Here is a 12,591-nt window from a genome sequence, read left to right as displayed (position 1 = left end):
TTACCTTGGTATTGTAGATCAGATCAAATTTCTGTGTTTCTAGTCCATAGACCATTGCAAAGCAAAGTTTAACAATATAAAAGTAAGGCAGGATAGTTTACAGTAGTTGGACACAACTAAACTACAACATAAACAAACTTAGAATGCTGAAATTCCTTGGCAAATCACACCTTGCCCCTTTAAAAAGAAGTGATTCTTACTCTAACAAATACTGAAATGGCTAAAATGAAATAAAATAAAAGTTGTACAAATGTAAATGGAAGTATGTAAAACTAAATTACTGCCCATACAAAATGTGTGGTTTTATCTTGTCTGCTTAGTAAGTAACTTATAGACTCATCCCACTTCAAAATGGTAGCACTAGAAGGACTTGGAAGTCATCTGTGGTGATGAAAGAAACCTCCCAGTAAAGGTACTCTGCTGACCAGGCAAAGGCAGAGGGCAGGTGTCTACTTTTTAGCCGATTGAAAAGCGGCATTCTGCCTGCCAATCAGAGGAGCTAATGTTGCTCACACGTTACCTTCTGCAACTGAAAAGAGCTTTAGAACTTGGTCACATCCCAGCTCACAGTGGTTTACTATGGTAGGCCTCAGCCTCAGACTTCAAGCCCCAGAGTCTTTGACAGTGTCTCTTAATAAACATATTTATACATTCAAGATGCAGTGTCATCGATTATCATTCCTGCACAGAAGACGCAAAACCCTACTAGGGACATAAGAAAAGCCCTGCTGATTCAGATCAGAGGCCTGTCTAGTTCTCTCAAAGGCCAACCATTTGCCCCCAAGCAGGACATGAGCACAATAGCCCTCTCCAACAAGTCTTCCCCAGCTACTGGTATTCAGAGCCATGCTATCTCCGAAACTGGATTTAATACATAGCCATCATGACTAGTAGCCTTATTCTTCATGAATTTGTCCAATCCCATTTTAAAGGTGTCCAAGGTGGTAGCAAATATTTTACCTTGTGGCAAGTAAGTCCATAGTGTATGTGTTGTGTGAAGGACTTCCTTTTGACTCTGCTGAATCTCCTATTGTAGAGCTTCATTGGGTGATCTTCCCTCGGCTACATTTAAGATTTTTTCAAAAGCAGACTTAATCTGTGGTGTCCTCTTTAAGCTTCCAAAATGGAGGTGGGGGGACTTTCTAGGCAGTTGAACAAAAGCAAGCTAACCTCTACTATTTTTCCTTTCTTCTTCAGCGAGTGTTCCTATGGGACTTGGATGAGACCATCATAATATTTCATTCTCTTCTAACAGGATCATATGCCCAGAAATACGGGAAGGTAACTAGTGTTTTTGCTTTTACTGCAAAACTTCTGAATTGTTTGATCTTTGCTCTGAGCTAATAAATACTGATTGCAAATCTAGTAGCAGTGAATCAGGGATAGTGCTCAGAAGGAAATATGAGAAACTTTATCTGGCCCTGTTACAGAGATGGGATGTCGTTAGATCCACACTCCCATTCTCTCTCCTTTTTGGTTTGCTTCAGACCTAGCCTTACTCCTAGGTAAGCCTATGGCTGCAGTCCCATAGACCTGGGAGTAAGGCCCATTGAACTTGCTGGGATTTACTTCTGACATGCATAAGAGTGCACTGTAGTGTATCTTTCACTGAGTGACAGCTCTGCATACAAGGTGTGACTGGAAAGTTCGTGAATGGTCACAGAAATCAGACAGCGAAAAATATTCGAACATACATACCTTACAGGCCTTCAAAGTAGGCCCCCTCTGATACAATGCACCATTGACAGCATTTGTAGAACTGTTGGAAACTTCTGGAGAAGTCCTCTTTTCGTACTGCTTTCAGTTCCCTCGTCAAAGCAGCTTGGATGTGTGAAATGTTGGGAAATCTGCACCATTTCAGTGCAGATTTCAGTTTTGGGAAAAGAAAGAAATCCGGTGGGGCCAGCTCAGGAGAGTATGGAGGGTGGGACAACTCAGTAACCTCAGTAAAGATTTCATGCTGAATATGCAATTCTTCCGCCATCATTCGGATGGACAAATGCTGATCCTGCATCAATAACTCATGAACTCCGTTGACATTTGCTGCTGTTCTGCTAGTTGATGGTCTGCCAGACTGAGGGTCATCTTCAATGGCTTGCCACCATTCATGAAAACACTTAAACCACTTATACACTGTCTTTTGAGTTACAGCTTCATCTCTGTACACAATTGAGAGCATTTTGTGGGTTTCCAATGCCAATTGTACGTTCAAATATTTCTCACTTTCCAATTTCTGTGACCATTCACCAAACTTTCCGGTCACACCTTGTAGAATGAGCTTCATGTTCTAAAATATCCCATTTTACTTCAATGCGGTTTAATACTGACCTCTTCCTCTTTTCCATTCTATTTTCCATTCTAACTTCTAGGATCCAACTCTAGTGATTAGCTCTGGTTTGACCATGGAAGAAATGATTTTTGAAGTTGCCGACACACACCTATTTTTCAATGACTTAGAGGTATGTGTTCTCTTCCAAATTCCAGTTGGAATGCATGAACTTTCCAAAGGTTACTGGACTACAGTTCCTATCATGCCCTGCTGCTAGCTATTCTGGCTAGGGCTGCTTGGAGTTGGAAGTCTAGCAGCATTAGGAGAGTGGCAAGTTCCCAACTCATGGGGCAGACAATAACTGGGCTGGATGGACACATAGTCTGACTTAGAATCACAGAATTGTAGAGTTGGAAGGGACCCCAAGGGCCATCTAGTCCAACCCCCTGCAACTTGGTATAAGGGAGCTTCCTAAGCTTAATTTTCTCTCACTGCAGGAGTGTGACCAAGTTCACGTGGAAGACGTTGCATCAGATGACAATGGGCAAGATTTAAGGTGATACATTTGTATTGGTTGCTTCCAAGGTCTAAAATGTGGCAACAGAAAGGACCCCTTACAGTGTTTTTATGGGACTTTCAAACAGGTGACGTTTTGTCCACCCTACCTAGGAAGCAGTCACAGTGACTTCCTGCCCCCCCCTTTCTCCTCCTCCTCCACCTGCAACCTGAGATTTTTTTTAAACTGGAGGAACCAAGTATTAGAACTGGAACTGCATGCATAACATCTGCTCTACCACTGAGCTGCTGTCTCTCCTTTATAGACCTCTCGAATAGGGGCATTTCTGAAAGCAGCTCAAGAAACAATACTTGCTAACAGAGATTCCAGGGTAACTTGTCCATGAAGAACCCCATATTTCCCCCAGCTGTCAGGACTTAAGATTCAAGAGGAAACTGAGCCCAAGATACAGTGGTACCTCGGGTTACAGACACTTCAGGTTACAGACTCCGCTAACCCAGAAATAGTACCTCGGGTTAAGAACTTTGCTTCAGGATGAGAACAGAAATTATGCACTGGTGGCGCAGTGGGAGCGGGAGGCGCCATTAGCTAAAGTGCTGCTTCAGGTTAAGAACAGTTTCAGGTTAAGAACGGACCAGAGGTACCACTGTATTTATTTTTATTTCATTTTATTTATTAAATTTGTATACCGCCCTATGCCTGTAGATCTCAGGGCAGACCTGTCCTGATCTGGTGATAATGATAAGGTGATCAGACCCTCATTACACAAAGTCTAAATTAGAACTGGTATTCAGGTATCTGAGCGGCAGATCAGCAGGGAATGGTGCTGAGTATTTTCATGTGCAGGGAGATCTGCTGTGGGTTATGCAAGAGGACTTGAGTCATCTATCTAACAATGATCCAGGTAGAAGTTGCCAGTAGGTGTAATACAAATACAACATTTTGTGTCTCAGCAACTACAATTTTTCCACGGATGGCTTCAGTGGCTCAGGAAACAATGCCAATCATGGCTCAGCAGGAGTCCAGGGTGGAGTGGATTGGATGAGGAAGCTGGCTTTCCGCTATCGGAAGGTGCGCGAGGTCTATGACAAATACAAAAGCAACGTAGTAGGTGAGTGTGAGCAGCATCCATGCTCCTGCTGCAACCTGAGGGTATAGGCACCAGGCTGCAGGGGTAGGGTTCTTCTGACGTCATTAAGCTCTTTCGTGTTGGAGAGGTGGGGCCACAATCAGCCAACCAACCTTGAAAACTGGGGTGGGGCAGTTTCATTTTTCTGTCGTTAAAGACCATGCCAGCATTTTAGTAACTGGGTTGGTTCACATGTAATGCCAAGAGGGGTTTACTGTTATGAGGAAAAGTTGCACTGAGCCTGGGACTTGCATTCCACTCTTCCAGGGCTTCTGTTTTTTATGGTTTTTTAATGCAATTTATTAATTTTATAATAACAAAAAACAAACAAAAATCATAAAATTTCAAACCATAATTTTTAGCTCATCCGTATATACAACCATAACATCACCATACTCTTGACTTCCCTTCGCTGTGATTAATCTAAAACATCAGGGAAAGATTCTAGATTTCTTGTAGCCATGCACATGGGGCCCAAGGCTTGTAGCAGCTCATCCTCATAATGCTAAACTGTGGCTTAGCATTTTGTCCAGACTGGATAAACTGGATTGCCTTAACAGTTTGACATCTGAATTGTCTGGAATTGAAAGACATATTGAAGGCAAAAGAGATAGCTAATCATGTCTGTGAAATCCCCCGTTTTATAAAATAAATACCTATTTCCACATTGGTGAAATGCCTGAAGAGGTAAAACAGATTACTCGGAGATCTTTCACCTTTTTACAATAGGTTATTTATCACTGTATTTTAGCATAAATGTATCTGTGAGGGGCCAATTCAAAAATGAGTCCCATTAATGGAGAGCAAGATTGTTTTTGTGCAATGTGGAATGTTTTATATGTAACCATTTGCAAACCATCTTGAGTGCAGAAAAGCAACCTATAAATTCCAAAATGAATAAATGCTGGGGTTGAAAATGTTTCACTTGACGTTTTCATGTCATTTCTGTACTGAAACACTTCCAAATGAAATGAATCCAGAAATCACAAAGTTGGGCCCTTCCTCTGATTGCACCGATAATAAAGGGTTGTTTCCAATGTGAGTCATACTCAGATCTATTTAAATTAATGGCTAACTTAGGTCCATTAATTTCAGTGGGTCTTCTCTGAGCAGAACTTAGTTTGGATACAACCCGTTACTTGATATACTTATGTTTCTGCTTTCTGACCAATGTAATTTGTGTGCATTTTGCAGCCCTTCTCAGCCCAGAAAAGAAGGAGGCATTGCAGAGATTAAGGGAAGACATAGAAATGTTAACAGATTCCTGGTTGGGAACAGCGTTAAAGTCCCTGCTGCTCATCCAGTCAAGGTATGGAGAGAAGTGTCTGCTCTGCCAGCTGCCATATTTTATAGCTCTAGTGCAATGTGGTGCTTGCTATGCATTTTTTACAGTGATGTGTCTCATACACTATTGGGTAGAAATATATGGTCTGAATTGTGATGCAACTACAGTGTTTCGGTAGAGATCCTTGTGCCTTGGTACCCAAACACACGGCTGCATTGCCTTTGATCCAGTCAAAGACTTAAAGGCCAGGGGAGGTGGGCAAGAGAAATGGGATAATTTGCATCTCATTAAGGTGTACAGGAAATATGCATTTGTCAGATTAGATTATTTTTTTATTGATCATAATACATGCCACATGCACACAATATTATATTACATGCAGAAGGAGCTCACTGGGTAGAGCGGCATTGCTACACTTGCTTCCTGATGGGTGGGTCATTATTGCTTACACAGGAGGAGAGGGGTGGGGTGTGTGTGGGGGGGGGGGTGATTAGCGCAGTGCAAAAGCACCAGCAGGAGTACTAGATTGGCTCTGCTAGTGCATATGCACTGCTGGCCCCATCCAGCAATCTGCTTCCCATTACGTGTTTAATAATGTAATCTGCAGATACCTTTTGCCAGTTGCCCCATCATCAGAAGCGAAGGAGGGCAATTTCAGTGCCCTGTTTATGTCTTCTTCTTCTTCGGCGATCACTCGTAGCCGAGTAAGATTGTCTTCCATAAACACGATTTTAACAATGAGTCCGTAGGTGACTGTGGAGGCCAGTTCTGGATCCACATGTCCTTCCACAGTGGGGACATTGGTTTCTGGGTGGGAGTTGATCACGGTGAGGGTTCGCCAAGCATGCCTTCCTCTTAGCATGTTTCTCCCTTGGGTCCTAAGTTCAAGTGTCTTCATAGCCCATGACACCTTTGGTAAAGGCTATTCTCCAGCTGGAGTGCCCGCAGGCCAGCGTTTCCCAGTTGTCAGTATTTATACTACATTTTTTTAGACTTGCCTTGTCTTTAAACCTCTTTTGTTGACCACCAGCATTATGCTTTCCATTTTTAAGTTCGGAATAGAATAGTTGCTTTGGGAGATGATAATCAGGCATCCGCACAACATGACCAGTCCAACGAAGTTGATGTTGAAGGATCATTGCTTCAATACTTGTGATCTTTACTTCTTCCAGTACACTGGTATTAGTTCGCCTGCATGCACACACATATTTAGATTTAGCTAGATAGAGAGACGCACATATAGATATACCCAGTGCTTTTTTAATGAAAAATAGGTGCCTGTACTCACCTAGGAAGTTGTTATAGCAAGTACCCCCTGAAAAAAGCACTGGATATTAAACATGATTTTATCTCTTGCCTTTTTATGTGCTTAATTTAATTGTTTCGAATGGATCTGTAATGCATTATCAGGCAAACTCTTTGCAATTAATTTGCTGCATCACAATATCACCGTTTGAATAACTGGAAGCCAAGACCAGCCTTAACACTAAACCATTGCAAATGTCAGCCCCAGAGAGCTAGGGTCATTTGAAATATGGATGAGAGGTACAAAGAATAGCAAATACTGTAATGCATAAAAGGGGAGGATCCAGTCTTGAGTTTCATGTCATTTCTTGTTCCTTCCATTAGTGCTTGCAAATATGAGGCTGGCAGCATCCCACCTCTTTTTCAACTTTGTATAAGCAAGCGCCTCACCCTGACCCATTTCTCTTGCCACTTTCTAGAAAGAATTGTGTGAATGTTCTGATAACGACTACTCAGCTGGTGCCGGCTCTGGCCAAAGTTCTGCTGTATGGATTAGGTGACGTCTTCCCAATTGAAAATATTTATAGCGCAACAAAAATAGGTAGGTGGTGACATCAAATTCCAACTCTCTTTGGCGGTTGTCTTGGGTGGCAGTAGGGAGTCGGCCCTCTTGTACAACCTGGGTTTGTACAACCTCCCCGGAAAGAGGGGGAGACTTCAGTGCATCAAAGCAACCCCGACAGCACATGTTCCACTTTCTGCATGTTTCCTTAAAAGACCTTTGTTGGCTCAAAGCCTTTTGGAGCAAAGCTGTGCTCTCAGATACTGTTGCAATCTCTATAGTGGGTGGATAAACTGGGCTTTAGTACTCCTATCAGCTACATAATTTTATTTATTTATTACTATTTCTTAAACAGGTTCTCTAAGTGTCTTACAATGTTGATCAATTTGAAAAGGTCATTGGCAGTAGTAGTAGTAGTAGTAGTAGTAGTAGTAGTAGTAGTTTTGGCATTTTTATCCTGCCCTTCCACCAAACAGGGCTTCCAGAATGGCTTACAAAAATCGGTGAGATGACAGCCCCTGCCCCAGTTCACTAAGAGACACGATGTAAAAAGAAAACGAACTAGGAGGGAATAGGAAAAAAGCAAGCTCAGGCATTCTAAATTACAGAGATCTTGTAGTGAACAGTAGGAATGGAAACAATTTGGAGAAGAGCCAAAGGTTGCTGAGCCTTTCAACAAAGCTGTTGGAGAGGCCCTGCAGGCAAGGTTCAGGGTTCAAGGGAAGAGCGAGCCCTGCCATGGTGCTGGGGCCCAAACAGCTGCCCACAGGTACCACATACTGACACCAGCCCCACTGGGGCCTGTACCTTTCCTTTGACCATAAGCTCCAGTGTGTTTGTAATCTCTTGACAGGTAAAGAGAGCTGTTTTGAAAGGATTATCTCTCGGTTTGGGAAGAAGGTGACATATGTGGTGATTGGAGATGGGCGTGATGAAGAGATGGCAGCCAAACAGGTGAGACTGTTGACTACGTTTGTCTTGCAGCACCCTTCCTGAGAAGAGCGGGCTCCCTTTTTGCACTCCAGTAATAATCCATTGCCTCCCTTCTTCCTGCAGGCACTGCCAGATGGCCGGAGCCTGTTTGCCTTAGAGACAACACAGCCATAGCATCCTTGGGTGTCCTTTGCCCCCTTTTTGGTTGCGTATATTTCATTTCGCAGTGTGTTGGAGCTTGCCTGGGGTGTCTGCGGATGACCCAGCATATCCAAATGGAGATCTTCAGAAGGCGGAAGGATGGCTCCACAGATAAGAATAATAATAACAATTATATATATATATATATATATATATATATATATATATATATATACCCCCTCCCCATCTGGCTGGATTTCCCCAGCCACTCTGGGCAGCTCCCAACAAAATATTAAGAACAGGATAAAACATAAAACATTTAAATCTTGCCTTCAGATGTCTTCTAAAAGTCAGATAGTTGTTTATCTCTTTGACATCTGATGAGAGCGCGTTCCACAGGGCAGGCGCCACTACCGAGAAGGCCCTCTGCCTGGTTCCCTGCAACCCCACTTCTCTCAGTGAGGGAACTGCCAGAAGGCCCTCGGAGCTGGACCTCAATGTCAAAGGGGATTTTGAACATGCTCCCAGGGAAAGCCTCACCCTCGCTAGGTAGGGTGGCCTAGCTGTACTTTAGCAACTGCTGTCAACTGCGTGCTTCTTCTTCTTCTGAAAATAGCAACATTGGCTGGTTGCCTGTGAACCTTTCCTGACTCTTTTTTTCATTTCCTCACTTGTGAGGCCTGTGTTCACTCATCTCCTGCAGAGCACTGACTTCCATTCCCGCCACACAAGTTGCTTATGTGCTTGTTTCTTAACACCCCTCCACCTCTTTTGTTTTGCAGCACAACATGCCCTTCTGGAGAATCACGAATCACGCCGATCTGGTGTCGCTCCACCAGGCCCTCGAACTGGACTTTCTGTGAGGAGCTGAGCAGCAGGCAGTCCGGCACAGCTCCCGACAGCCCCATCTTGGCAAGAGCAGACTTGGGGACTTCCTTTTTCATCCAGACAGAGCAATGTAGCTAATGGAAGTGTACAGTAGGAGGCGCCACAGCGTCGTTTATCCCAGGAGAGCCACCCAAGCCTTTCACTGCTGCCTGCGTTTGGGCAAAGGGAATTTGAGGAGGAGACCCAAAACAGAGCATCCTGGCTAGGAATCTCCAGCAGTACAGACCTAACCCACTGTGCAACCTTTGGTGGTATAATATTATGCATTTTCTTAAAAAAAAAAGTAAAGGAAAAAAAGCAGTGGGTTGTGGTTTTTGTTTTTTGTTTTTTTGTAGAGTACTTTGTCACCTCCAGGCCTCTCTCTCGAGCTTTCAGAACATAAAGAGAAGTGAACTGATTGTTTATTTTTTTACAGAAAAGGGTCCAGAAACATTTCCCTTCCTGCAAAGCCAGAAAGGGCTGTAGATTTTCATGGAAAGGCCACAAAACAATTCTGTGTGTTGAGAGGACAGAAGAAGTTCTCCCAGTGTCTGCTGGGGTACTGATTATAGGCAGCCATCCCCTCAGTGCCTGGCTCCAAGAAGGGGTGGCTGGGGCCAGTTCTTCTGAATAATCTGTCTCTCTGTCTCTCCACTCCCAAGCAGCAGCATGACATTTAGGTGCAGGTGAGGTCAGATTACCCGAGTGACAGAAAAGGGGGAAACACCATTTCTTCCTTCTTTTTGACAGCTGACTTGCATAAGTAGAAGCAGGATTTTTTAAGAGGCAGCACAGTGTGAAATGATAGGAGCTGCCCAGCTAGCAGAGAAAATCCAGCTAGGAAAACACCTCCTTTGCAAATACTTTAGTGTAATTTGCATAAAAATTTGCATTCAATATTCCAACTTGGCAGGAACTTATAGCTTCCTCGTTTTGCATCAAGAGTGCTGCCTCTTTGCAATTTTTTTTTTGTGGTGGAGGGAGTTAGGCAGAATGGAGTGTCTGGCAACTTGCAGGTCTGCGAATCTTTTCTTTAATTCAGAATAGGAGATAGTTACCATAGTGTCAGGGTCAAGCACTGGCTTAGTGAAAGGGAAGTAGGGACACCTGCAGAGCAGAAAATGCAAATTGCTAATGACTATAGGGGTGGAAACCCCCGAAAGTTTCAAAGAGGAACCTCCAACAATTTATTTCATTATTTTTATTTCAACTATATGCCACTTAATATTCAGAATTCCAAAATGGGTTGCTGAAGCTAGGGACCCTGCCAAGTTCTTTGCATCTGGCTTTGACAGGTGCAGATGCATTTATTTTTTAGTCCCAGTCAAAGACTCTCATGTCCCAAGAAAAGTCCCCATTGCATTTGGTACCATGCAGGACCTACTGCTGATCACCCACCCGACAGTGCTTTATCTGCATACTCTTTAAGTAGTAAGGCAGGAACTGTAGGGACTCATAGTTCCATTCATACCAGCAGGTGGAGAATAAGTTCTTGCTAGGTAGGCAGAATTCTGTTTTCTTTCCCTGCAAGAACATAGTGTATAATAGATTCTGCAGAGGAACATACACCACAGAGAAAGCCGTACAGGGTGCCAGAAAGCTGCTGTTTCCTGACGTTTATTGCAAGCTCACAGAAGGCAACATAACAGTATTCTTTGGGATGAAAATGCATCCCACTCCCTCAGAAAGGAAACTCACTTCTAAAAGAAACCCTGTTATTGTAATTCCAGCTTTTTGTGAATTTTTAACTCCTTTGCGAAGGCCAGAAAGGTCACTAGCTGAGCAGCCATTCCTGAGTCATCTCCTACTGTATCGGTGTGGGCTGTGCTTGACTTTGAAATCAACTCTGTGCCTTAACTTCCATTGCAACTCTTGGATATGTCAGCAACTGTAGGGAAATACCTTGCCCGGCCCCCATTTAAATTAACCTAGTGTTGTTTTGTTTTTGTTTTTTTTAAGTGTTTGCAGAAAGAGTAGCGGGCAGGGATTTGTTAAGCCACCAGGAAACTGACCGTTGTTGCCCTGAGTTTTGTTTTACTTGGCGAAACTGTTTCGAACGCCTTCAAGATTTCAGAAGACCTTTAGCTGACGTGTGTGAAGCTTTGTTTTTTTGCATCAGATACCAATATTTATATAGTGTCCTCTCTGATGTTTCCTAACCCACTCAGGGGATGGTACATATTCTGTGTTAACGTTAATAAAGATTGTCCAGGCTCTTGTTATCATTGAACTCACTGGCTGCGTTTCTCTTGGGTCTTCATACAGTATTTGGAAACTGGCTCCTTGCCCCTTCCTACTCTTCCCCACTGTTTAGCATTCAAGCACCAGCCAGTTCCCTTCTAATGCAATCGTGGGCTCTCTGCATCTTTTACGTCCCTGCAGTGAGCTTGGGAGTCTTGCGTTCTCAGCTCCAACTCTGCCTGTGTTTCCATTGCAGTCTGAATCCCACCAAGCACCAGAGGCAGCTGCATGCGCTGGTGTAGATTAGAAATGCTGATTCACCCTCGGAGTCCTGCAGGTGTCCAGAATTGGCATCAGCTGTGCTTATGGTTATGATTAGAAGGCATTAACGGCTGTAGGTTTCCTCAAGCATCATGTTCTGTGTAATGGGAACTGTCCTTGTGAACTGGAAAAATAAAGTCTTTATTTTCTGTATAAAAAAACCGTTGTTCTATTCCTGCTTTCTGAAAACTTGATCCAAGCTCACTCTCGGTGCAAGGAAAGTTGGTGTGTGTGGATTCGTATGTACAGTGGTACCTCGAGTTACATACGCTTCAGGTTACAGACTCCGCTAACCCAGAAATAGTGCTTCAGGTTAAGAACTTTGCTTCAGGATGAGAACAGAAATCGTGCTCCAGCGGCACGGCGGCAGCAGGAGGTCCCATTAGCTAAAGTGATCTTCAGGTTAAGAACAGTTTCAGGTTAAGAACGGACCTCTGGAACAAATTAAGTACTTAACCCGAGGTACCACTGTATTGAGACTTTATATCTCACATTCAAGCTGCAAGCCTTATTAATTATTAAGCCTTATTAAACAGCCACACTGTTTATATAGCCAGACACCCAAGAGATTTTTGTGTGCTCTTCCAAAATTTTGTCATTCCTTTTTTTAAAAAAAAAATCCCCTATGCTTCCCCCCCATTTCCCCATTCTGGTTTTATGGTTCCCCCCATTGTGATGCCGTGATCCTCCAAGGCTCACCAAACATTTTCCACTTGAAGGCTTAAAAACATTTTTATCGACTCTGATAAGTCCCCTGCAATTCTATGATGCCAAAGGATTGTTTGTGGGTCCCCAAAATTTGATATTTTTTTTTACTGACCATTCCCCTGCTGCGATTCCGTAATAAGCTTGTTGTGTCACCGAACCCTCAACAACCTTTATTTTTAAAAGGTTAAGTTGGCCATGCCCTTGTTTACACTTAGACATGCCCCCCCAGCCTATCCCTGGATCAATGTGGCCCTTAGCTCAAATGTTTGTGGCCTGTACTGCCTGCAATTTGCTCAAAACAGTGTACACCATGGACGAGTAACGTGTGGCCCTCCATATATTGCCAGACTACAGCTCCTATTATCCCTGACTATTGACCATCCTGGCTGGGACTGATGAGAGTTTGAGTCCAATAACAGCATCTGGAGGGCCA

General features: G+C 43.4%; 1 protein-coding gene across 10 annotated transcripts in view; it reads left to right on the top strand.

Annotated features, from left to right (window-relative positions):
- The window catches only part of EYA3 (EYA transcriptional coactivator and phosphatase 3), a 55,228-nt gene extending 43,617 nt beyond the window's left edge, over nucleotides 1-11,611 (top strand). For 9 of the 10 annotated variants that reach the window (XM_083750815.1, XM_083750811.1, XM_083750816.1 and 6 more), the window contains 8 exons: nucleotides 1,198-1,281; nucleotides 2,370-2,459; nucleotides 2,767-2,825; nucleotides 3,740-3,897; nucleotides 5,110-5,224; nucleotides 6,925-7,046; nucleotides 7,861-7,961; nucleotides 8,864-11,611. In XM_083750815.1, coding sequence (XP_083606941.1) covers nucleotides 1,198-1,281; nucleotides 2,370-2,459; nucleotides 2,767-2,825; nucleotides 3,740-3,897; nucleotides 5,110-5,224; nucleotides 6,925-7,046; nucleotides 7,861-7,961; nucleotides 8,864-8,944 — 810 coding nt within the window. In that variant the 3' untranslated portion in view covers nucleotides 8,945-11,611. Of the gene's footprint in view, nucleotides 1-1,197; nucleotides 1,282-2,369; nucleotides 2,460-2,766; nucleotides 2,826-3,739; nucleotides 3,898-5,109; nucleotides 5,946-6,321; nucleotides 7,047-7,860; nucleotides 7,962-8,863 lie in introns of all 10 variants that reach the window. The other variant, XR_014567135.1, reaches the window with a different exon arrangement.
- Nucleotides 11,612-12,591: the final 980 nt, after the last annotated feature.

The sequence above is a fragment of the Podarcis gaigeae genome (assembly GCF_964106915.1).
Source record: "Podarcis gaigeae genome assembly, chromosome: 8".
NCBI lineage: Eukaryota > Metazoa > Chordata > Lepidosauria > Squamata > Lacertidae > Podarcis > Podarcis gaigeae.
Note: the sequence above shows the minus strand (reverse complement) of the source record. Positions and strands in the feature narration are given on the sequence as shown.